General features: G+C 43.2%; 1 protein-coding gene across 2 annotated transcripts in view; it reads right to left on the bottom strand.

Annotated features, from left to right (window-relative positions):
- The window catches only part of ACYP2 (acylphosphatase 2), a 189,027-nt gene extending 163,723 nt beyond the window's left edge, over positions 1-25,304 (bottom strand). Inside the window, exons 1-3 of one of the 2 annotated variants that reach the window (XM_056567748.1) lie at positions 25,180-25,304; positions 21,054-21,070; positions 20,377-20,486 (exon numbers count right to left, since the gene is read on the bottom strand). In XM_056567748.1, coding sequence (XP_056423723.1) covers positions 20,377-20,486; positions 21,054-21,070; positions 25,180-25,294 — 242 coding nt within the window. In that variant the 5' untranslated portion in view covers positions 25,295-25,304. Of the gene's footprint in view, positions 1-20,376; positions 20,487-21,053; positions 21,071-21,765; positions 21,852-25,179 lie in introns of those variants that run through there. The other variant, XM_056567750.1, reaches the window with a different exon arrangement.
- Between the last annotated feature and the right edge of the window lie 1,352 nt (positions 25,305-26,656).

Raw genomic sequence — 26,656 nt, 5'->3', positions numbered from 1 at the left:
ATGTGGGGGAACTATACTGCCGGCCTAATGTGGGGGACTATATTGCACCTAATGTGGGGGAACATACTGCCTGCCGAATGTGGCGCACTATATTGCACCTAATGTGGGGGAACAAACTTCCAGCCTAATGTGGGGGACTATATTGCACCTAATGTGGGGGAACATACTGCCAGCCTAATGTGGGGGACAATATTGCACCTAATGTGGGGGAACATACTGCCAGCCTAATGTGGGGGACTATATTGCACCTAATGTGGGGGACTATATTGCACCTAGTGTGGGGGAACACACTGCCAGCCTAATGTGGGGGACTATATTGCACCTAATGTGGGGGACTATATTGCACCTAATGTGGGGGACTATGTTGCACATAGTGTGGGGGAACATACTGCCAGCTTAATGTGGGGGACTATATTGCACCTAATGTGGGGGACTATACTGCCAACATAATGTGGGGGACTATATTGCACCTAATGTGAGGGAACATACTGCCAGCCTAATGTGTGGGACTATATTGCACCTAATGTGGGAGGGACTATACTGCCAGCCTAATGTGGGGGACTATATTGCACCTAATGTGGGGGAACATACTGCCAGCCGAATGTGGCGCACTATATTGCACCTAATGTGGGGGAACAAACTGCCAGCCTAATGTGGGGAGGGGGACTATATTGCACCTAATGTGGGGGAACATACTGCCGGCCTAATGTGGGGGACAATATTGCACCTAGTGTGGGGGACTATATTGCACCTAATGTGGGGGGACTATACTGCACCTAATGTGGGGGAACATACTGCCAGCCTAATGTGGGGGACTATATTGCACCCAATGTGGGGGAACATACTGCCAACCTAATGTGGGGGACTATATTGCACCTAATGTGGGGGAACATACTGCCAGCCTAATGTGGGGGAACTATACTGCCAACTAAATGTGGGGGAACTATACTGCCAACCTAATGTGGGGGAACTACAACCTAATGTGGGGGGAACTATACAGCCAACCTAATGTGGGGGAACTATACTGCCAACCTAATGTGGGGGGACAGATACTGCCAACCTAATGTGGGGGGGGGGGACTATACTGTCAGCCTAATGTGGGGGAACTATACTGCCAACCTAATGTGGGGGAACTATACTGCCAGCCTAATGTGGGGGAACTATACTGCCAACCTAATGTGGGGGAACTATACTGCCAACCCTAATGTGGGGGAACTACAACCTAATGTGGGGGGGAGCTATACTGCCAACCAAATGTAGGGGGTGAGCTATACTGCCAACCTAATGTGGGGGGAATTGTGCTGCCTACCTAATGTGGGGGGAGTTGTGCTGCGTACTTAAAGGGGTAGTCCACTAATAAGATATATAAGTGTGCATAGGAATTTGTTCATTTTTTTTTTTTTTTAACTATAGCCCGGCCCTCCAATGGTCTGAGGGACCATGAACTGGCCCCCTGTTTAAAAAGTTTGAGGACCCCTGCATTAGGGCCAAATGTGTGGGGGAACATTGCCTGTAAATATGTTTTCATGGTTTTGTTCTTTGTTCTTAACCCCTTAAGGACCGGGGTTTTTCCGTTTTTGCATTTTCGTTTTTTGCTCCTTGCCTTTAAAAAATCATAACTCTTTCAATTTTGCACCTAAAAATCCATATGATTACTTATTTTTTGCGCCACCAATTCTACTTTGTAATGACATCAGTCATTTTGCCCAAAAATCTACGGTGCAACGGAAAAAAAAATCATTGTGCGACAAAATTGAAAAAAAAACGCAGTTTTGTAACTTTTGGGGGCTTCCGTTTCTACGTAGTCAATTTTTCGGTAAAAATAGCACCTTATCTTTATTCTGTAGGTCCATACGATTAAAATGATACCCTACTTATATAGGTTTGATTTTGTCGTACTTCTGGAAAAAATCATAACTACATGCAGGAAAATTAATACGTTTAAAATTGTCATCTTCTGACCCCTATAACTTTTTTATTTTTCTGTGTATGGGGCGGTATGAGGGCTCATTTTTTGCGCCGTGATCTGAAGTTTTTAACGGTACCATTTTTGCATTGATAGGTCTTATTGAATGCACTATTTTGGACTTTGGAATTTTTTTGCGCGCACGCCATTGACCGAGCGGTTTAATTAATGATATATTTTTATAATTCGGACATTTCCGCAGGCGGTGATACCATATATGTTTAATTTTATTTACACTGTGTTTTTTTTTTTTATGGGAAAAGGGGGGTGATTCAAACTTTTAATAGGGGAGGGGTTAAATGATATTCATTCACTTTTTTTTTTCACTTTTTTTTTGCAGTGTTATAGCTCCCATAGGGACCTATAACACTGCACACACTGATCTTTATCATTGATCAATGGTTTCTCATAGGAAACCAGTGATCGAAGATTCTGCCGCATGACTGCTCATGCCTGGATCTCAGGCACGGAGCAGTCATTCGGCGATCGGACAGCGAGGAGGCAGGTAGGGGCCCTCCCGCTGTCCTGTAAGCTGTTTGGGATGCCGCGATTTCGCCGCGGCTATCCCGAACAGCCCACTGAGTTAACCGGCATGGTTTCACTTTCGCTTTTAGCCGCGCGGCTCAGCTCTGAGCGCGGGTCCCGGTTTCACTATGACGCCAGGCCCGCCGTGATATGATGCGGGGTTACCGTGTAACCCCACGTTATATCACGGGAGCAGGACCAAGGACGTACCGGTACGTCCTTGGTCCTTAAGGGGTTAATGGTTTTGTTCTTTAATGGTTTTGTTCATTTTGTGCACATATGTATAAATATATACTTAAATATATACCTCCTATGTTTTGAATTTGAAAAAATCATATTTTATTTTTCCAATTAAGAGGGGTTCGGTGAATGCGCATATGAAACTGGTGGGGTTCAGTACCTCCAACAAGGTTAAGAACCACTGCCTTAAGGGCTTGCTGGGACTTGCAGTAGATGCAGGACAATTGAAGGACAATTTAGTGCAGGCCACGTTGACTGGACAATAGATGACAGAGACTGACTTGAGATAGACTAAGCTGTGACTGTAGCTTACTTATAGCTTGTGGCTGCAGGACTTGACTTGAGACTCCTATGACATCAGACACACTCCTAGACTCCACTGCACTGGACTGGACTGGACCTCAGCAACAAGAGAGAGCAGAGCTCAAAGAGACTGAAGAGACTCCTCCCAGGGCTTTTATGGAGAAGACTCTGGTGGGGTCCCATTGGTCACCCTTAAGTCACCTGGTCACTGATACCCCCTGGGTAACAATCACATGACAACTGATGATCACATGGGAACAGTTCTTAAAGTAACAACACCTTTTGTACATATTACATAATATAACACATGTTAATAAACAATATATACATGAGGGGACAGGTACAAGAGGGCCCAGGGGATACTGCAGGGAGGCTACCTGACAGGGCAGCAAGGGTACGGGGTAACAACTCCCGTACTGGGTCACCACATTATTGTCTTCCAAAAATTACTACAGTAAGAACATTTTCGCCTAGACAATTTGTTGCTATGGCAATAAAGGTGACGCATGAATACTGATTCATTATTCACAAGAGTAGTAGGGTAGAAACTGAACATAACATGTCTGTTCTACATCTATTCTAAAGTAGTAATGTGTAATACTATTGTTTTGTTCAACCTGTCAAGTACAGACGTGAACCACTTGTATTGTACATGTACATTTACATGATAAACACTCAGCACACCATTTACTGGACTAGAAGGCAAGGTTTATTCTATTTTGCAAAATTCAGTGTAAGGATAGGATTACACATTGCATATATACACAGCATGTTTCATGCTGTGTGAAATCCGTTGTGCAGCAGAAAATACACTGCGTCTTCTCCTATGAGCAAACACACAGGGCTCCCCCCCCCCTGAAGCCCTGTGTGTGCAGTAAGATTTGGAGGAAGGCCCACCACGAGTCACCGTCACCCCAGTGTGCTAGCCTCGCCTCCAACTCTCACTGCACACACAGGACTGCCGCGGGAAAGCCCTGTGTGTTTGCTCACAGGAGAATATGCAGTGTATTTCCCACTGCACAGCGGATTTTGCGCAGCTTGACATATGCTGGGTAAACGCAATGTGTGTACCTACCCTAAAAAGAACTTGTATATAAGACACATGTACATTTGCATTGGATCTCCATGCTTTAGGTTTTCCACTTTGTTATCCTGTTGATGAAAATAGAATTTGTACACTAATATGGTATTAGGGGCGTAGCTATAAGGAGTGCAGAGGTAGCAGTCGCATCGGGGCCCTTGTGCCGAAGGTGGCCCTAAAGCACGTGCCCCATAAGAGACCATCCTGTTGCAGATTTGGCATTGGGGCCCGGAAGCTACAAGTTACGCTTCTGTATGGTATAACTATAAGAGTTGGGATCCAGTTTTCATTGTTTCTCCTGCTTCTCCCATACAAACATCCTTGTATTTAGGCTAACACGGTAGGAGTAGTAATATAGCTTGTAGTAATTAGTAGTGAGTAGTATGTAGTAATATACACTGCTCAAAAAAATAAAGGGAACACTTAAACAACACAATGTAACTCCAAGTCAATCGCACTTCTCTGAAATCACACTGTCCACTCAGGAAGCAACACTGATTGACAATCAATGTCACATGCTGTTGTGCAAATGGAACAGACAACAGGTGGAAATTATAGGCAATTAGCAAGACACTCCCAATAATGGAGTGGTTCTACAGGTGGTGACCACAGACCACTTATCAGTTACTATGCTTCCTGGCTAATGTTTTAGTCACTTTTGAATGCTGGCGGTACTTTCACTCAAGTGGTAGCTGAGTCTACAACCCAGACAAGTGGCTCAGGTAGTGCAGCTCATCCATGATGGCACATCAATGCGAGCTGTGGCAAGAAGGTTTGCTGTGTCTATCAGCGTAGTGTCCTGAGCATGGAGGCGCTACCAGGAGACAGGCCAGTACATCAGGAGACGTGGAGGAGGCCGTAGGATGAGCACTGCCAGAGCCCTGCAAAATGACCTCCAGCAGGCCACAAATGTGCATGTGTCTGCTCAAACGGTCAGAAACAGACTCCATGAGGGTGGTATGAGGGCCATCCAGAGGTGGGGGTTGTGCAGGACGTTTGGCATTTGCCAGAGAACACCAAGATTGGCAAATTCGCGACTGGTGCCCTGTGCTCTTCACAGATGAAAGCAGGTTCACACTGAGCATCATGTAACAGATGTGACAGAGTCTGGAGACGCTGTGGAGAACGTTCTGCTGCCTGCAACATCCTCCAGCATGACCGGTTTGGTGGTGGGTCAGTAATGGTGTGGGGTGGCATTTCTTTGGGGGGCCCTCCATGTGCTTGCCAGAGGTAGCCTGACTGCCATTAGGTATCAAGATGAGATCCTCAGACCCCTTGTGAGACCATAGGCTGGTGCGGATGGCCCTGGGTTCCTCCTAATGCAAGACAATGCTAGACTTCATGTGGCTGGAGTGTGTCAGCAGTTCCTGCAGGAGGAAGGCATTAATGCTATGGACTGGCTGCCCCTTCCCCAGAACTGAATCCAATTGAGCACATCTGGGACATCATGTCTCGCTCCAACACCACAATGCACCACAGATTGTCCAGGAGTTGGCGGATGCTTTAGTCCAGGTCTGGGAGGACATCCCTCAGGACACCATCCGCCACCTCATCAGGAGCATGCCCAGGCATTGTAGGGAGGTCATACGGACACGTGGAGGCCACACACACTACTGAGACTCATTCTGACTTGTTTTAAGGACATTGCATCAAAGTTGGATCAGCCTGTAGTGTGGTTTTCCACTTTGATTTTGAGTGTGACTCCATATCCAGACCTCCATGGATTGATAAATTTGATTTCCATTGATAATTTTTGTGTGATTTTGTTGTCAGCACATTCAACAATGTAAAGACAAAAGTATTTCATACGATTCGTTCATTCATTCAGATCTAGGATGTGTTATCTTAGTGTTCCCTTTATTTTTTTGAGCAGTGTAGCTTTGCTGCACTGGTTTCCAAGGTTCATATTCAAGCAAGTCAAGATGTGTTTGGATTTTGTTTGCTATCCATGTGTTGACCTGAATTTCTTCTGGGTAACTTGGCCTCAAATACCAAAATCTAGCTTAACAGGGGAACTCTGGTGGAATTATTATTATCATTTTTTTTATCAAATGGTGCCAGAAAGTTAAATAGATTTGTAAATTACTTCTATTAAAAAATCTTAATCCTTCCAGTACTTATCAGCTGCTGTATAATACAGAGGAAGTTCTTTTCTTTTTGAATTTCTTTTCTGTCTGACCACAGTGCTCTCTGCTGACACCTTGGTTCATGTCAGGAACTGTCCAGAACAGTAGAGGTTTGCTATGGGGAATTGTTCCTGCTCTGGACAGTTCCTTACATGTACAGAGGTGTCATCAGAGAGCACCGTTGACAGACAGAAAAGAAATGCTAAAAGAAATGAACTTCCTCAGTATTATCACAATACCGCATACGGGGCTAAAATGAGCCGACTGGAGTCCCTGTCTGACTCTGGTCGGTGCATTTAAATTAATTAGATGGGGTCTGGGTCTGGCTGGGATACGGGAGCGCCCGGCTTTGAAATTACCCAGCTGGACCCGGCAGCCGTAGTCACTAACCTTGATGTGAATGCAGCCTTAGAACAACTCGCATAGCAGTGTACTACATGTACTGGTCCTATATAAGAAATGAGAAATCAAGTTTTGATTTAACAAATCTGCTTTGGAAAAGAAATGCTTAGGACCCCACCATATTGCTGGCATTTCAGATCACAGGAAAATGTGTGGAGGCATTCTTGTTACTCTGTTACATTCTGTGTCCGCATGTTTCCCTTTTTGTGCTTCATTGTGTGTAATTGCATTGGTATGATTTAATCCTAAAAATTCCAGAAAGGCTCTACTGTTCTCTTTTTACACATTATCAATGATCTCATCCACACTTTTCCCTGTACACGCATACACTTGTTACTGACAACGGCTTCTCACTTCTGATACATTAATCTTACTTTCCATTGCAATGTTATTATACAACCAGATACTGTACATGTCTTTATCATGGCTGCCCGACTTCATAAACAGTCAATATAGGAAAAAGCTTTATAAAAAGGATTTCCCCTAGATAGCTGTATTCTTGACTTATAGCAAAGTATAATTTGTGTTACATTTCCTTGTATTTCTTTGTATCTCTTTGCACTTGTTGCTTGTCTTTTGTTCTGTGTATTCGGCTTCTAAGAGCTGAAGACACCATTTGATAGCTGATAGGGTATAAAAGGAAATTGGAGCTGATCGTGTTTTTCAAACTTCTAAAATCTCCTTTTTATTTCTCAACTAAGTGTCAAAAAGGAGGGGCTGAGTTGCCCAAGTGCCACCGCCTGGCAAGCCTCTCAGTCCCTCCTTGACTGACATGAGGGTGTATGAGAAAGTTTGCCAGGCTGAAGCATTTGAGCAGCTTTGCTCCACCTCCTTGACATTTTGCTGAGAAATAAAAAGAGGGTTTTATAAGTTTACACTATAGGCTAAGTTTACACTATAGAATCCGCATCTGGTAAATCTAAGACCACACAGACATTGCCATCCTGATAGACGGCAATGTCTGTGGCGCAGATTCCGACACAACATTAGGAGAGTTCACTGTTCTGGTTGAATTTTAATATCGAAATTTTCTGACAGAAATTCCACTAAGAAAATTCTGCAGTGTGAATAGATTAACTGAAAACCCATTCACCTGCATTTTACCTTCAAGCTGTGGGATTTCTGACCGAAATTCAGGAGCGGAAGAAATTTTGTAGTGTGGACCCGGCCTAACAGCTATCCAATGGTGTCTGCAGTTCTTTTAGCAACAAATATAGCTAACAGATTCCCTTTAAGTAAACTATATCTATTCACTTACCTATGGTGTGAGGACTAGCGTGCCTACGTAGAGACGTATCCTATAATTGTACCCTAGCCACTGCTTACTTTTTTGTGTGCACAGTACCACCCACGTTTTCTGCATCTGGTTAGGCAGGAAAAAAATTCCACATGGCAGAATACCGGACAAGTACATCACCACCTGAATGTGCTACTCCTCTAGAAGGAGTTTTCCTCCAGCCTACAGATTCAGCAGTGGCTATGACCTTCTTTACTGACAGTACCACTACCCTACTGCTCTGAACAAATCAACTCCTCCTCAACTGGTTCTCATCACATCCTATCCAACACATCATCATCATCATGAAACTCCTCCTCATCGTCCCCATTACCTTCTGATGTCTGATCATGGGCTTCTTGCACCCCCTTAGTATCTCCACCATAATGCCTTACAATATCACCCCCACCAGTACCACTACTGCTATGCTTGGCCACCGCTTCCACCACCTCTGCAACACACTCCAAAGGCAGTCAACCCTTACACAACTTGTCCATGTGATTAATGCTATCATTCTGCTTAGCACTAAGGGGTGGGGGAGGGAGAAGCAAAGACAAAGATGATGGGACAGACTGTCTAAAACAGACATTTTCACAGCACCATGTAACTGTAGATGAGGAGGAATCCACTGACACCTAGCGCAAGGTCATATTATCAGATTCTTTTTCCTCCTGAGAAGACCTTAAATAAGTCAACATGGGCCATACTATCCTCAAACCACACAACCCCTGAAGACAGAGAGAACTTTTGTTTGTTGATGGGGCTGCTACTATTACCATCAGGCCCCTGGTTGCTGCTGCCAACTTTACTGGTGCTGGTACTGCCACCTTTCTGACCGGCAGAGGACATGCCAGGGATACTCTGTCCTTTACCCTGGCCAACAATTCCTTTACAAAACCTTTTTTACTGAAAAAGATTTGAAGGATGTTTTTATGTTTTTAGAGTGATTTGTCACTCACCTACTAGAAAAATAAAGTTACTACTGCCTATGATAAAAAAGTACCAGAACACACAGGGCACCACGCCTTACTGTATATGGGGCTGTGCAGTTACAAACTGGTCAGCGCACTCATTCGGACCCCATCCATCTCCATCCCATTGTCCCTGAAATCAGATCTCCAAGATCATATTATTAAGTGCAAGACACATGTCATAGCACTACCTGTTCTGCTCACTGGCACTCCACATTCACTCTCTGGTCATCTCGGAAGTATACCGTACCAAGATGAGAGAGGGCAGGAATGATGAAACCACGCCAACCATGATGTCCAATAGCTAAACGATGTTGCTGCAACATTTGTAATATCATGCAGCTATAAACCTTCACGTGTGGTCATGGTTTCGCCCGCACGTGATAATCATTACTTGTCCGCCCCTCTGGTCTTGGAGCGGTATACTTCCGAGATGAGGGCCGGTGCAAGGATTTTCATCTACACAGGCATTTTAGTGCCCTCCCCGTTCCCCCAATTTGGTGGATGACCCCAGTAGGAAGGTAGGGAATACTTCAGGTAGATAGGTAGGGAATCCCCAGGTAAGTAGGGAAGCACCTCAGTAGTTAGGTAGGTATTGCAGTCCCCCATTAGTTAGGTAGGTATTGCAGCCCCCCCATTAGTTAGGTAGGTATTGCACCCCCCTCCCCATTAGTTAGGTAGATATTGCAGTCCCCTTCCCCATTAGTTAGGTAGATATTGCAGCCCCCCCCCCATTAGTTACATAGGTATTGCACACCCCCACTAGTTACATAGGTATTGCAGACCCCCATTAGTTACATAGGTATTGCAGATCCCCTTAGTAAGATATTGCAGCCATGACGCCCCTCCAACAAAAACAATAAAACAGTGCAGTGGAAGTGCTGCGCTGCACCACTCTCAAGTTTAGAAGCAGGGAGAACTGCTGTTCCCTGCTCCTATACAGCACAGTGAGTGGTGATGCGTACGGATTGCCACTCATTTTACTTTGGTGGGGGAAGGGGGGGTGCATCTTATCCGAATTCCCTGCCTGTGGCTGGGGATTCGGAGTTTTCCACAGCTACACCACCTTCGCAGTAAGGCAGCTGCTTTAGCTGCCGTATGTAAGTGCTGGGCCTGTCCGAGATGACCAGGGAGCCGAAGTGGAGAGCTTAGAACAGAGAGGATCTTTTCTGCATACCCGATAACCCCTTTAAATGCATACATTTGAGACCATTTATGTGGTTTAAAGGAAGGAATAAAAGAAAAAAAGTAGAACAGGAAACGGGAAGTAAAAAGCAAAGCAGGCCATAGTTTTATTGCATACATATATTTAAAATGTTTGACGGGATCAGTATTTTCCTCAGGGAGAGGACGCCATACTCATCCTGTTTAACTAGTCAGAGGCCTCTCACCTCAGCCAAGCCAGATAACCCTGCTCTGACGAGGGGCAAGCACCCTGAAACAGCTGTCTGCAGATGGGTCCTCTTTCCTTCTGGAGAGAGTTCTGGCTTGGCATAAATCCCAATCAGTTCTAAGACTTCTTAAGTGGAGCCTGAGCTGTTTTGCAGGACACACTACCTGTGTAGGTGGTGTGGTGAGCTAATTTGCATAAAATGTTTAATGAATTCATGTTAAATACCCAACAAATGCAGGTTTCTAGATAATTTATAGGTGCTTCCTTACCTAGAGGGGCCACAATTTAAGATTAATACAGGAGCCATAGGAAAAAAATGTAAAGTTAAGTTAAGTTTATAAGACATTATGTTGCCCCTTGCAGTCACTGGCTGTATTAATCTTATCAAACTCATTATATTGCCTAAATGCTTCTATGCTTTGGAGCATGCTTCTGTCCATGTCCCCGTCCCCAAATCCTTTTTCAACACACTGCATTCCCTTCTGTCCCCTCCCATATGGGGACCCAACAGACCAAAAATACACCTGTCTACTCTGCAGCGTCCGAAGCTGGCGGCTGGCATGGCTTTACCTGATTTCCATTTATACTATTTAGCTGGCCAACTCCGCTTTATTCATCATTGGGTGCTTGCTGCCCCAATGCCAGGGGCAGAACAGTCCCTGTCACGATATGTCCTGACCTTTCTTTGCGGATAGTCTTGGGGAGTCCAACGGTGGGACTGGGTATTCAAATTTGGAAAGCTGCTAAATCTGTTTACTCTTATACTGATACACCCTCACATACCCCACTGTGGCACAACTCGAACTTAAAACATCTTACTGGCACCCTTGACCCCCAGTTCTGGCAGAATGCTGGTGTTCATACTTTAGAACATCTGCATGCTGACAATATGCTGAGGTCTTTTGTTCAGTTTCAGTCCGCTTATGATATCCCTAGGCGTTATTTCTTTAACCCCTTAAGGACGCAGCCCTTTTTCACCTTAAGGACTGAGCCCTTTTTAGCAATTCTGACCACCGTCACTTTACAATGACATGTGATTTTCTCCGATCGCCGACATGGGGGGGTGGGGTGTCTCAGGACCCCCCTGGGCGATGTACCGGGGTGCCTGCTGAACGATTTCAGCAGGCATCCGGCTCCGGTCCCCAACCGGCTAGCGGTGGGGACCGGATTTCCCAGGGCGTATGGATACGCCCTGTGTCCTTAAGGACTCGCAATGCAGGGCGTATCCATACACCCTGTGTCCTGAAGAGGTTAAATACCTGCAATTGCGACATGCTCTTAATGCTCAATTTCCGGTGGGGAGCCCGCCGATCTCTGAGTTCCCATTGATTGAGGTATTGAAATCGCAGGGACCGCGGGGTCTCGTGTCCATCTTATACACTCACCTCATACAAGCTAAGAACTCCCGTACGCCTTTGCCTGCAGAACAATATTGGCAGTCCTATATACCTTCCTTTACTAAAGATGACTGGGAGGAGATTTTCTCTTCTCAGATGGTAGTTTCTCCGGCTGACAATAATAAACTCATTAAATTGAATATTATCCACCACAGCTATGTTCCTATTAGGCTGCACAGGATGGGTAGGTCTGCTTCTGACACCTGCCACCAGTGTGGCGCTTCCTGTGCAGATTTTTGGCACCTCCTCTGGGTGTGCCCATATATTGTAGCTTTCTGGACTGAGGTGTTGTGACTTCTGGCTACTCTTGTAGACCCTCCTCCCCAATGGATTCCTTAGTGTGTATATTTGGAGTTACGGATCAGGAGGTGTGGTTTTTGTGGGAGTCACTGTTTTTGGCATGGAAGGCTGTGGCCCTTTGATGGATGAACCCGAGATCCCCGACTTTGGCTAAGTGGAGGGAACTGATTAATGCTATTATACCCTTTTCCCATCTTGTTTATAAGAATAGAAAATGCCTGACTAAATTTCTACTGGTGTGGGGCGCATGGTGCTCCTCCCCCTTGACCCTCTGTTCATATTCCATGACTGGACACTGGAATCCTTAGGACCTGTAGTGTTTTCTATAACATTGGCGCTAACCCTTATCTCAGTGCCTGTCTACTCTCTGTTGGGTGGACATGTTCATGTTTTCTGTGTATATGGAGAGATGCTGGAGCCTTTGCTACCTCCTGGTTTTTGCCGATGCTGGCTGACCTTTACTACATACCCTTTTATTTAGTTTATTGTTATTTTTGTGTTCTGTTGTGTTCGGCTCATGCAGTCCTGCACCTGAATCATTCTCATGTTTGTCTGCCTGTTTATTTATATTATGCTGTGAACCTGTATCCTGATTTTATATGCAGAGATGTTTTATTGCTGATTGTGCCTGTATGGCTGATGGTTGTTTTCTCTTCAATAAAACAAATTTAAAAAAAAAGTTCATAAAACATTCAAGCCTTGCTTATGGGTTCAAAGACAGCGATAGGGGTCATCTGACCCCTAATCCAAGACACATTGGAGAAGGGGGAATCTGAGAATATAACAGTGCAGATATATCAGATGTACAGCTGTTTTCTACAAATGTCCTCCCAATAAGCACTGAGTTGTGCTGTGTTTCGGAGCCTCACCCTTAGGCGTGCTCTTTTATCCATACTGGACTATCACCAAACTTATCACATTACTAATGGAAGATAACTGTACAGCTGCGAAAACATCTGCACTCCTGATGGGATCTCCAGCTGCCTGCACTGGCAAGTAACAGGAGGTGAATGTCTTAATGGTTGTACATAGGAAAGATTCTGCAGCGTAAATGCAACAAAAATACTGACAAAAAATAATTTTATCTAGCAAAATGCAGTTCGCTAGACTACAAAACAATAGAGCTTATAACAGAACCATGGTGCTTGTAAACAAGGGAGAAACCTAGGAAAAATCCCTTCCTTACCCCCTGAAAAATAGCTGTTAAAAAATTATTTTTGCTGCTCCACTATGCATAACTCAGTGCCAGCTCTGGTTTGCCCCCTACTCTTTCCTGGTCTTTGGATACTTGTTAAAATTAATGAAGAATTCTGGTCATCGCAACTCCAGCGTGCCAGCTCTGGTCACTCACATCATCCTGTGTGCCCCCTCCTATCTTTCCCCCGGGTGCTTGTTAAAAATTTTCTTTCTCACAGGTGTGGACACAGGGGCAATTACAGGTCAGCATAAGAACTGCAGCATTGCCGTCACATCTAATGTGCATGTCACTGAGATTAGCTACCCAGCTCTTCCCCGAGCCCCTTACCAATGGCATCCACATTCCGGCCAGCTAAGCTGCCATGTTATATCTGAGTGAACTTTGTTTTTTATTAAAGGTAAAACAATATTGCTTGGAAGTAAATTTCAAATAAAAAAGAACAAGACCCCTGATTAAAAAAAATACATAAATAATAATTTAAGAAATAAGGTTTAATTAATAGATTTTAAGTTTTTTTATTTTTTTTTATGTTGGTTTTTTTTAACCTCTTCAGGACGCCAAGCGTATGCATACGCCCTGCATCCCGAGTCCTTAAGGATTTGGGGCGTATGCATACGCCCGTGGGAATTCCGGTCCCCGCCGCTAGCCGGTTGGGGACCGGACCGGGATGCCTGCTGAAATCATTCAGCAGGCACCCCGACACATCGCCCAGGGGGGTCCTGAGACCCCCCATGTCGGCGATCGCAGAAAATTACATGTGAATTCAGACATGCGATTTTCTGCTATTCCGGGCTGATCGGGTCTCTAGTGACCCGATCACCCGGAAAATAGGGATGATCGGAGCAGTCAGTGACAGCCCCGATCATCCTGAGGGATAGGAGCTAGGTCGCAGTGCTGCGATCTACTACTATCCCCTGCCATTGGTCAGAACTGATTCTGACCAATGGCAGAGCAGGACAGTGGGTTGCCATGGCAACCCCCCATTCTGCCCACCCCTGGATGTCGAGGGGAACATGGGGAGAAGATGGAGGCCGGTACCTGTAGGAGAAGATGCCTAGGATCCACTGATCTTTGCTGGAGACTGCAAAGATCCTGGCTCAGGTAGGGAAACGACGGTGGGGGGGGGGGGGGAGGGGATTGAAAGTGAAAGTAAAGTGATCTTTACTGTGGCAACTGGTAGGAAGGCCAAACTACAACTCCCAGCATGCCCAGATTTTCAACATCTGGAGGGTCACAGTTTGGAGACCACTGTTACAGTGGTGACCAAACCGTAGCCCTCCAGATGTTGCCAAACTACAACTCTCAGCATGCCTAGACTGCCCAGGCATGCTGGGAGTTGTAGTTCTGTAACATCTGTCCCTTCAGATTTAGCAATTTTCATGAAATTGTTGAAAATTACTGCTCTATTTTGAAGCCCTCTAATTTTTTCAAAAAGCAAAAATGTGTCCATTTTATGATGCCAACATAAAGTGGACATATTGTATTTGTGAATAAAAATAAAATTTATTTGGAATATCCCTTTTCCTTACAAGTAGAGAGCTTCAAAGTTAGAAAAATGCTAAATTTTCAAAATTTTCATGAAATTTTGGGATTTGTCACCTAAAAAGGATGCAAGTAACGCCGAAAATATACCACTAAAATAAAGTAGAATTTGTCACGAAAAAACAATCTCAGAATCAGAATATTCGGTAAAAGCGTTTTCGAGTTATTAATTCATTAAGCGTCGGTGGTCAGAATTGCGAAAAAGGGCTCAGTCCTTAAGGTGAAAAAGGGCTGCGTCCTTAAGGGGTTAAGCTGTCTACTCCAAAAAGTGTATAGGAGTACATAAGGGACTAAGTATAAGCATGCATGCAACATGTCATATGAGTTTTAAATACAAACAAAACAAAAAAAAGATATTTTCTGTGCCCCTCCCCTTGATGACATTGGCAAGAAGAGGTGGAGCATGGATGACATTAAAATTATTGTAACAGTAAGATCTTGCTAGGTAGCGTGATCTCGCTAGTTAGCATGAGATCATGCTGATTGTAACAAGGATTCAGCAATGCGTTTTAGGGGAAGCCACAGTGCCATAACGTAAGCCGGGAACATACAGCCAGACTGTCTCACACTGACTATTCAGAATTGTACAGCGCAAGACAGAATTATTATGTATCCAAATGGCACTTGGCAGAAAAAAGGTTCCCCACCCCTTCTTTAATGCATGTGAAGTGAAAATACCATCGATGACATCATTGTCTGTCATTAACAGCTTGGCCTGTGCTATTAGTGAATCACATATGGCACGGTGGCGGATCCAGCAGAGCTGATTTTGTCCTTTACCTGATTCTTTCCAGCATTTTGTCAGCCCATGAGGTTTACTTGCAGTCATAAGAACAACTGCAGATAAAATCCTGTGATATCACTATGGGTTGTGCCAGAAGACAGACTCTGCTCTGTTGCAGATGTAGATACAGCAAAAATAAAAAGCAGATGGGAGATATGCAGCAGCACATGAAGCGTAACCATATGATTACACATCTATAAGACTCTAGGAAGATTTGGGCGATTTTCCAACACTGGTTATCGATGACGTGTTTCCTTCGTCTGTAAACTTGTACGGTTGTCAAATTACAAATGTGTAACCAATTACAGAGGCGGAGACGGGCTGACAGCAGTCTGGGTGCAGGGAGTAGGCAATGTAGGCAGCTATGTCTTTGTCAATGCAAGGGTGGAAGTTTTATAAGAAAAAGAGACATCTGCACTCTGTTCTTCATCACTTGTTGCTGTTCCCTCCCAGTGCGAGATCCAGCTGCTGTATTAGAATTTTCACATGTTAGCTCAGTTCGGCTCTACAGTAACTAGCAAACCTAGTCTATCCTTGGGCTTGGTCACAGGAGGCAACAGATGTGAATAGAAGGTGTCCAAGCAGATTTTTTGGGCGGTTCTCCAAATGTTCTTTTTTTATTGATCTTCCAAGGTCCAATGAAAATCCAGGATCTTAATTTTTTTTTATTAATAATTGGTTGTGACTGTGATGTTTTATTAAATGAAATAAATATATATATATATATATATATATATATATATATATATATATATGTGTGTGTGTGTGTGTGTATATATAATATACAGTATATATAGTTCTGGAGAGCTGAGTTTTTCAGCAGCTGGGGACCCACCACTAATGGTGGACATTAGCAATTATGCAGATGCCTGCCTGCTAGCCCATCAGACTCCGCAATCAATACTGGTCGGGGCATCTAAAGTATCTGCGGCACTTTGTGACACTTATTGGACCCCCCACAGTCAAGTGGGCCGCTGAGTCAAGATGGCAGCTGGATGGCAGCTTACCACCTCCATGCCACTCTTCTGGGATTCGTTTTGTTAAGCAATACAAGTGCATCGACAATATTACTGATCAGTGCTATGCAACCAAGTAATAGCAATCAAGTGTTTGCTATAAATAGTCCCCTTTGGGTAGTAAAAACAAGTAGTAGAAAGTGATCCTGTCATTTGGTAAAACTTTTGACTGTCAAAGAGACATGTCAAAGGTTTTAATCAGTTATGGTCTCACTGCTAAGACCCTCACAAGTCATTAGAACGAGCAGGGAAAATAATTCAGTTATGTGCTTTACTCCAAAGTTCTTTCAAATGAAAGGGACAATATAAAACCATTTCCTGACCTGCAGACCTTTGCCTGGTCATAGGAAGGGCTGTATTTACAGCTTGTGCTGCCCCATTAAGGCGATTCCACGTGTCAGAATTTTTTTTTTAATGCAGATCTATCACAAATACACAGCAAAAACTATGGTACTTGCATTACATATTATATCACCTACAAAAAAGGGCCTAGCCAAATAGGAACAGCCACCACTGGTTTGTGCCAAGCACATAGACACGCACTAAAGAAAACCAGTAATGTAAAAGAAAACACTTTATTTAACATATATGCAATTTACACAAGAATCCAAGTAGTACCATCTTGCCATGCACCGCCTACCTACCGCCTCCAACCCCAACGTACTTTTCGCTTGTGCTTCGACGAAGCATAAGCGAAACGCACGTTGGGGTTGGAGGCGGTAGGTAGGCAGTGCATGGCAGGATGGTACTACTTGAATTCTTGTGTAAATTTTGTACTTGTACTTTTGTTAAATACCCCCTTTATGTTATGCATTTACTTATCTGCTGTTCATTATAGTCCTGTGGATGCTTTTCCAATTTCATCTCTGATATCAGTATATTTATATGTTTATTTTCCCTGGACTATATGTATCTGTATCTACCACACCCCCTCCACATTTTCTGCAGTTGTTTACGTGGTGCCTTGATTTTATGTCTCTTTATATTTTATATGTATGTCAATTTAATATATGTTAAATAAAGTGTTATCTTTTACATTACTGGTTTTCTTTAGTGGGTGTCTATGTACTTGCATTGCATGTGGATTTTGTTGCATATTCACCATGGTTCTTACCTCTGTACAATGAGAATGATTAAAACAATCACAAATCCACAACACAATGATCATGCTGCGGCTGCAAATCTGCAGATTAATTTTGCAGCGATTCTAATTCAACCAAAGATGGGGAAATTGATTATACTTTCAAGCGCCAGCTTGGTGTCAGCAGCTACCTGACAGGGTCTGTACCCCAGGGAATTATAGGCCTGTAAGGCTACTTTCACACTGTCGTTATGACACGGTAGTGTGACAGCCGTCAGGGAACCCGGGGAGAATAGCGGGAAAAAAATAGGAGGGACCCCACTGACTATAAAGGGATCCATTGGGACCTGTTTTTTCCCATTGTGCCCTGTCCAGATAACGGCCGTTAAAGCCAAAAAAAATAAAAAAAGAGAGAGAGAGCTTTACGGCTGTTCTGGACAGGGCACAGGGCAGTGTGAAAGTAGTCTTAGTTTAACCTCTGTTGTATGTAAATTGTTTGAGGGTGACTACATATAAGTATGGGTTTATGAGGGATTGGTCCTGTCAAACTGATCAGCTTTTATGAGGAGGTGAGCTCCAGACTGGACATGGGGCAATCGCTGGATGTCGTACATCTGGATTCTTCCAAAGCATTTGATACGTTGCCACATAAAAGGTTGGTACATAAAATGAGAAGGATGGGGCTGGGAGAAAATGTGTGTAAGTGGGTAAGTAACTGGCTCAGTGATAGGAAACAGAGGGTGGTTATTAATGGTACTTATTCTGATTGTGTGACTGTGACTAGTGGGGTACCACAGCGCGACGTTTCGGGGGACCTCCCCCTTACTCATGCGTGAGTATGAGTAAGGGGGAGGTCCCCTGAAACATCACTTCATGACCCTGATGGCTCCCAGTTAGTAAGATAAGACCTCTGCTAGATTGGATGTGTGCCGACATCCCATCTGAAAAGCTGATTAAAACTGCAGAAATATCTGAATAAACAAGAAAAAGATGAACCGTCTAAACGTGAATGCTGGAATTTATTCTAAAAGCATACAGCCCATGCCTTTTTATATATGATTCTACTGTGGAGGTGGTGAATATCCACATTTGGGCATCTACACAGTCTACACAGAGACTTTTGTTACTCTACTTTAAAGGGTTACTATCATTTAAAAAACAAAAACCTTTTGACCTTGTTGTCCAGTCGCATTGGGATTCAGTCTTCACTTGCTAGGTATAAGCCAGGGACGTTTGCAGCAGTAGGTGGCTTACTCCCGACTGTCAATCAAATCTGACCTTTTCACTACATAAGTTGGCTGGCAGTGGAGTACGATGCTCCAGTTTATAACTACCATATCTGGGCAACATGACCAAAAATGATAGTATCCCTTTAAAATAAATATATCAAGGAGAGGGATACTTTAAAAAAAAAAAAAAAAAAACTGGATCGCCAATGCTTACCACTTCCTGGTTATATCCTTTTATTTTTAAAGGGGTACTCCAGTGGAGAACAGTCTTTTCAAAAATCAACTGGTGCCAGAGAGTTAAACAGATTTGTAAATTACTTCTATTTAAATATCTTAATCCTTCCAGCACTTATCAGCTGCTGATGCTCCACAGGAAGTTATTTTCTTTTTGAATTTCCTTTCTGTCTGACCACAGTGCTCTCTGCTGACACTTCTGTCCATGTCAGGAACTGTCCAGAGTAGGAGCAAATCCCCATAGCAAACCTCTCCTGCTCTGGACAGTTCCTGACATGGACAGAGGTGTCAGTAGAGGGCACTGTGGTCAGACAGAAAATAAATTAAAAAAGAAAAGAACTTTCTGTGTAGCATACAGCAGCTGATAAGTACTGGAAGGATTAAGGTTTTTAATAGAAGTAATTTACAAATCTGTTTAACTTCCTGGCACCAGTTGATTAAAAAAAAAAAAAATACACCGGAGTACCCCTTTAAGCCACCATGACCATTTGAAAAAAAAAAACAATGAAAAAACAATCCCTATTTCCCCAAACCCTCCCTTAATGTAAGTCAAGCCCATGGTCCTATTGCAATGGCTAAGTGGTCCCAAAGGGTCCTTCTTACTCAATGTAGAGTTTCAGTTTTGGAATCCACACCGAAATTCTGCAAGACGATAAAGTACAATGTTGGGGAATATCCAACTCACTCAAAAGGGGAAAAAATCCACTTTTGCAAAAATGATTGCTCTCCAATATTAACAACAATAAATTTGTAGATTTCATTGTGTATTTTTGGTTCAGATTTGGGGCTCATACCACAACATCATGTATACAAAACTGGGTTAAATGCAAACGTAGCTGGAAAGTCAGAAAGTAGTATCTATCATATGTCCTATTTTAAAGGAGTCCTCTACATCTTTAGCATATATCCCCCCCTTACCCTTCCCGACATTAAAAGAGACTCGCTGTCTAAAATCCATTTTAACCAATAGATACAACTACAAACTAAGGTGTCCTGTCTATGGTCAAGCACTTATTAGTTTTTTGTTTTCCAGTTGCAATGATCAACTACTAACTACTATTCTACTTCTCAGCGTTTCTTTATATAGGCGAAACTCATAGTGATAATGTATTATATTTACCAATTACATTCACAAAAAAAGAAATAAGCTTATGTGTTGTTGGAAAAACTTTAAACACAACCCTTTAAACACAAATCCCTCAAACAAGATGAATGATGGGCAGATATATGTACATAGTTACTTTCTATATGTTATAAATACTTTATGTATAAGTCTTATATTTTGTCATATTTTTGGGCTTGACGCACTTACATGGAATTCACTTTGTCTTCTGGTCCTTGAACTTGTCCTTGTACAGTTCCTTGTCTTGTATTTTTCACCCATCCAACCACACCAAGTTTCCTTGCTTCATCTTCAGTGTACTGCACCAAATGAAATAGAAGTATACAAAAAATTAAGTTTTCATAGGTGTAATTTTTGCAGTACATAGAAGTTTGTATGCAATTTCCAATTTATTTGGGACAAGCAAGGAAAACTGTAATTCTGGCGATGTTTATATGTAGATGTATATATATATAATTATTATAATATTTTTTTATGGCATTTAGTAACTAAGTGTATGTTTTTTTTTTTTTTTTTTTTTTACATAATAAATCAATATGTACCCCCATTGGGGTCTTCTATAGGCCCCTAGTTACAATTGGCACCCCAATGGTGTGCGTGAGTAAAGGGTTGGACCCCAAAAAGTCACATCAAATGTAAATGTTTGGAATAAGCTTTGCTAACTTGAAATTTTATCAATGAAAACAAACAAGACAATGAAAAATAAAGAACGAAAAACACAACGAAAGCATAGAATCGTAAGTTGTTATTTGCTTGTCCAACCTTTTGCCAAAAAGAAATTATTAATGCTCCTGTGAATGCTGATAGATTAATGATGACTGACCAAAGCTTTAATCCACGACATTTCAAAAAATGTGAACACTTACCATTCTAAAGCATACACCTGAAAGATAATAAAAAATATATATTATTTATTCATTTGGCAACATGATTTGATTGAAGTTCAAAAGGTGAGACCACATGAGCAGTCAGCCACATATGGCCAAATTACATCAGCCAATGGCCAATTTTGTCACTAAAATCATTAGGCCATTGGCGGACAAGTATTTGGCCACATGCGGCCGACCATGTGACCTCACTCTAATAGTGACTAGCTATTTTGCAGATAGTATTTTGTAAGATAGGAAAATTTGAATGCAAGACCAGTTAAACTATTTTAACCTGCTTATATGGGCTAATAGGGTATGGCACAATGAGTAACAAGGAACCTTTAGTATTGTGTGGTGAACCAGGGGAGTTATGGTGTCTGGGGTGTTGCGGTAATGTTACAGGGTCTAGTGGTATTAACCCTTGAATGTCGTGACGCCAGGGTACAGTTTGCTCAGAGTTAATGGTCCTACCGCCAACCGGCCCAAAAATGGCAGGGAATACACGGAATGTCCACAGCTGATTTTATGAATTAACTGGAGAACTTTACTTGCAGATTTTATCTTTAGAGGTAACCAGGATACAGGCTCCTCACAGGCTTTGCTGGGACTTTAAATAATGAGCTGTTTTATGCAGGCCACTGTGCTACTAATGATAAGATTTTAGCTGGTAGTAGTGACAGGATTTGGAAGCTTGAGCTTTGTAACTCACGGTTTAGTGGCTGCAGGTTCTTAGGCTTTGGCCTAGATGAATTGAATGAAGTTATGCTGATTATGCTTCTTTGATAGTCTGAAGATAAGAGCAGGAACTAAGAGAGAGAATTTACAGACTACAGCCCTTTATATATGAAGGGGCTGGACTAAGCTCATTGGTCAGCAAACCTGTAAGTCCTGAATCCAGTGTACTCTGGGTACATCACATGACCCAGTAAGGTCCTTAAGCAATTATACATCACAACTGTACATCACGTGACCAGGGAAAGGTCCTATACATATATATCCTATACATTAGATAATATATTAACATAAGTTGTATGAGGTGACCAGGGGTAACCATGGAGGGACTCTAGCTGAGGGGACTCTAGACAGGGACAGGACAAGGTTCTGTACCGGGACACCACAATTGCACTGTTATTCTGTAAAATATATTGTTATAAATATGCAAATTAGGGCATTGCACGCACTGGGGGCATTTATTTACCCCTATGTGCACTGATCTTCTTGCCTGCTTCTGTTAAACTCTAAGCCTTGCAAACTATTACTGGTCCCATGGAGGGTGGGATTATTATTTAAATACCCCTTGGCCATTCCTAGCCCAGGTCCGCAGGCTCTGTCCCCTACACTGCATTCCCTTTGGCTACACAATGTTTATTCATTGTATTAATTAAAATAATAGCACAGTGTGCTGACTTCTTGGAGATCCTACGTTTCCCAAAGGGGGACAATTATGGTTTATTGTATAAAAGTAACGTTCATGCATTTCTATATGCTTAACCCCTTGGGGACGGAGCCCATTATGACCCTAAGGACGGGAGCATTTTTTGCAAATCTGACCACTGTCACTTTAAGCATTAATAACTCTGGGATGCTTTTACTTATAAATTTGATTCCGAGATTGTTTTTTCGTGACATATTCTACTTTATGTTAGTGGTAAATTTTCTTCGGGCATTTGCACGGGGTGCCTGCTGATAGATATCAGCAGTCACCCCGGCCCGGTCCCCGCCCGGGATGTGGCGGGGACTGAAATTCCTACGGGCGTATGCATACGCCCTTCGTCCCCAACAGGTTAAATACTTCTTAATTGAAATACTATCACAATTCATACATAACATACTATATTAAAACATTTTTTAAATGCTAATTGTACTAAATAAGGGAATAAATGCAATTTGGGTGTCTTATATACACTTAGGCACCAGATAGGTGCGATGTAGAAGGTTTATATCTGAAATTCTATTAGGTTAAAAGTGGGACACTTGGGAAGTATGTTATGTGGGTACAATATCACTCTATGCAAACACAATGGGGGAGATTTATCAAAACCTGTCCAGAGGAAAAGTTGCCCACTTGCCCATAGCAACCAATCAGATCGCTTCTTTCATTTTTAACAAGGCCAATGCAAAATGAAAGAAGAGATCTGATTGGTTGCTATGGGCAACTCAGCAACCTTTACTCTGGACAGGTTTTAATAAATCCCCCCCCCCCCCCCCCCCCCCATACTCTCATTTTCCCATAAGAAACTTGGGAAGTACACATCCATTGAGCATGTGGTTGACATATTACATCTTTCTTAGGCTGGGTTCACACCACGTTTTTGCAATACAGTTCCTGTATCAGGTTTTTGATAAAAAACGGATTCCTCAAAACCTGACTAAACTGTATCAAAACGTGTATACACATTTTTATCTGTATACGGTTTGAAAAATGATGTCCGATTGCATCCGTTTTTAAGAAAAAAAACATATACGTTTTTAACTTTTCACTCCATTATGAATAAAGTTTTACTTGTTGATTGAAATTCCAAGAAACAAACTGTGCAAAGTCAAAAACCATATGGTGAAAACCGGATGGAACCATACGCACATACGGTTCTGTACGGTTCCCATTGACTCCCATGTAAAAAAAATGTAAAAAAAAAAAAATGTATACAGTTAATTATAAAGTTCTGTCCAAAAAAAAAAGGAAAAAAAATGGAGACAACCGTATACATTATGGTGCATACGGTTTTGAATGGGAAATCTATGGGCACGGTTTTCTGTACGGTTGCATACTTTTTTTTTTTTTTATGCCGAAACTGTATAGTAAAATCGTCGTGTGAACCCACCCTTAGGCTGGGTTCACATTGCGTTTTCAGCCATATGGGACCGCATACGGCTGGGAGGAGCTAAAACCGGGCGCTGCCGTATGCCGCCCGTTTGTAATTCATTTCAATGAGCCGACCGGAGTAAAAAGCTGACTCCGGACAGGTAATTTTTGACCCGTAAGCGGTTTTCCCACCGGACCTAAAACCGTGCTGGACCATGGTTTTAGATCCGGTGGAAAACTGCATACGGGGCAAAAATTACCCGACCGGAGTCAGCGTTTCACTTCGGTCCGCTCATTGAAATGAATTACATACGGGCGGTATACGGCAGCGCCCGATTTTAGCGCCCCCCAGCCGTATGCGGTCCCGTATGGCTGAAAACGTGATGTGAACCCAGCCTTAGGAGGACAAACATTATGACTAGCAAGATTTCATTTATCTGTGTGTACTTATTGGTTTTATCTATGTGAACCTCCTCCTGGACAAAGTCCTGCATACACCCTTGTATAGGATGATCCTGGTAAGGGTCCGTTCACACGTGCAGATTTACAGCGTATTTTATGCTGGAGATCCGCCGTTGAAGGACCTCTGTATGGTGCCTTTAAATGTGCCTGCTCGGAGAGGCAATACGCCACTGCGAGTCGCCGCGCAGGTGCTGTGTACTCGCACACATCGCGGGCGCTTCCCCTGCTCAATGAGCTAGGCCGAGAGCTGCCGTGATGTGCGAGTATGCTACTGCGAGTATTCAGCGGCGGATCCGCAGCAAAATATGCTATGAAAATCCGCACGTGTGAAGTACCCTAATGCAGTAATTCCCAACCAGGGTGCTTCCAGCTGTTGCAGAACTACAACTCCCAGCATGCCCGGACAGCCGTTGGCTGTCCGGGCATGCTGGGAGTTGTAGTTTTGCAACAGCTGGTGGCACCCTGGTTGGGAAACACTGGTGTAATGTGTTATGAGAAGCTGTGGGCTGTCCGGGCATGCTGGGAGTTGTAGTTTTGCAACAGCTGGAGGCACCCTGGTTGGGAAACACTGGTGTAACGTGTTATGAGAAGCTGTGGGCTGTCCGGGCATGCTGGGAGTTGTAGTTTTGCAACAGCTGGAGGCACCCTGGTTGAGAAACACTGGTGTAACGTGTTATGAGAAGCTGTGGTTAATGACAACATGCACATAGAGTACCCACACATAGCGCCATGGCTGCTGTACCCAGCCTGCAGATTCCTCTTCATGATGAGCTATGTTTAGAAACTCAGTCAGTTTCCTTATTCATTGCGCATGCAGGAAAACTGAGCAAATCATACAGCAAAAAAGCCCGCACCTACCCTGTACACGGCCAAAGACTTCATAATCTATAGATTTCAGAGTATTGGAAGCTTTGACTAGGCCAGACATTGTTATGGAGGTGAAAGCAAAGACCAGGACACAGGCTGGACGCATAGAGGCAGCTTCCCAGTCTGATATCTCATCTTACAAGTGTGAAAGCAGAGAAGAACCAACCAGGGAGGAGCCCAGTCTGTGACCATCTCGCCATTAACAAGCTTAACTGTTGCAGTGACAGACAATCCTGGCCTTATCTGAAAAAAATATTAGAAGGTTATTTAAAGGGGTATTCCAGGCAAAAACTTTTTTTTATATATATCAACTGGCTCCGGAAAGTTAAACAGATTTTTAAATTACTTCTATTAAAAAATCTTAATCCTTCCAATAGTTATTAGCTTCTGAAGTTTTCTGTCTAACTGCTCAATGATGATGTCACGTCCCGGGAGCTGTGCATGATGGGAAAATTTCCCCATAGGAGCTGGACAGCTCCCGGGACGTGAGTCATCAGAAAGCAGTTAGACAGAAAACAACAACTCAACTTCAGAAGCTAAAAACTATCGGAAGGATTAAGATTTTTTAATATAAATAATTTACAAATCTGTTTAACTTTCCGGAGCCAGTTGATATATAAAAAAAAAGTTTTGGCCTGGAATACCCCTTTAACATCCCAATTGTATTATTTCTAGATATTTTATAATCAGCTTCAAATACATTTGAATAACAACTAGGTGGTGGCCCAGTACGGGAGGTGTTACCCCGTGCTCCTGCTGTCCTGTCAGGCAGCCTCCTTCAGTGTCCCCAAGGCCCCCTGCACTTGTTTCCCCATTGTAAATATGTTTTACCATGTAAAGTGTTATAAAATGTAATGTTGCTTTAAGAGTTACACCATGTGATATGTCATGTGATTGTTAACCAGGAGGTACCAGTGACCAGGTGATCCCAAGTGATGACCTATGGGCTCCCTGCTAGTCTCCCCCATATAAGCCCTGGGTGGAGCTTCTCTCTCTTTGAGATCTGCTCTTCTGCTAAGCTGAGGTCCAGTGCAGTTGCCTAGTGTGTGTGTCCAGAGTGTTGGAGACCTCAAAGTCAAGTCCTGCAGCCACCAAGTCAAGTAAGCTACAGTCACAGCTTTATGAGTCAAGTCAGCGTGGTCTGCATTCAATTGTCCAGTCCTACTACAAGTCCCAGCAAGCCCTTAAGGTCTCTGCGTCACTGGTCACCTCCTTGGGCCCTGGCTGAACGGTATAGACTTTACCAACTGTCTACCCTCAGTAAAGCTACCGTTGTCTGTAACTTGGTGTCAGAGTCATTATTGCCCCCCGTGCCTAGCCCAGGATCCAGCGGTATACGTTCGGGTGGTTATAGGCTAAACCACGTCCTGGCATCACGAATACAAGGGGTTACTGCCATCTGCCCCTAGGGTAACAACATCTGCCCAGCACCACACACCCCGCCACCATAACTATAAACTGTATAAAT

Source organism: Hyla sarda, chromosome 3, assembly GCF_029499605.1.
Source record: "Hyla sarda isolate aHylSar1 chromosome 3, aHylSar1.hap1, whole genome shotgun sequence".
Taxonomy (NCBI): Eukaryota; Metazoa; Chordata; class Amphibia; order Anura; family Hylidae; genus Hyla; species Hyla sarda.
This window is presented reverse-complemented; position numbering and strand designations above follow the sequence as displayed.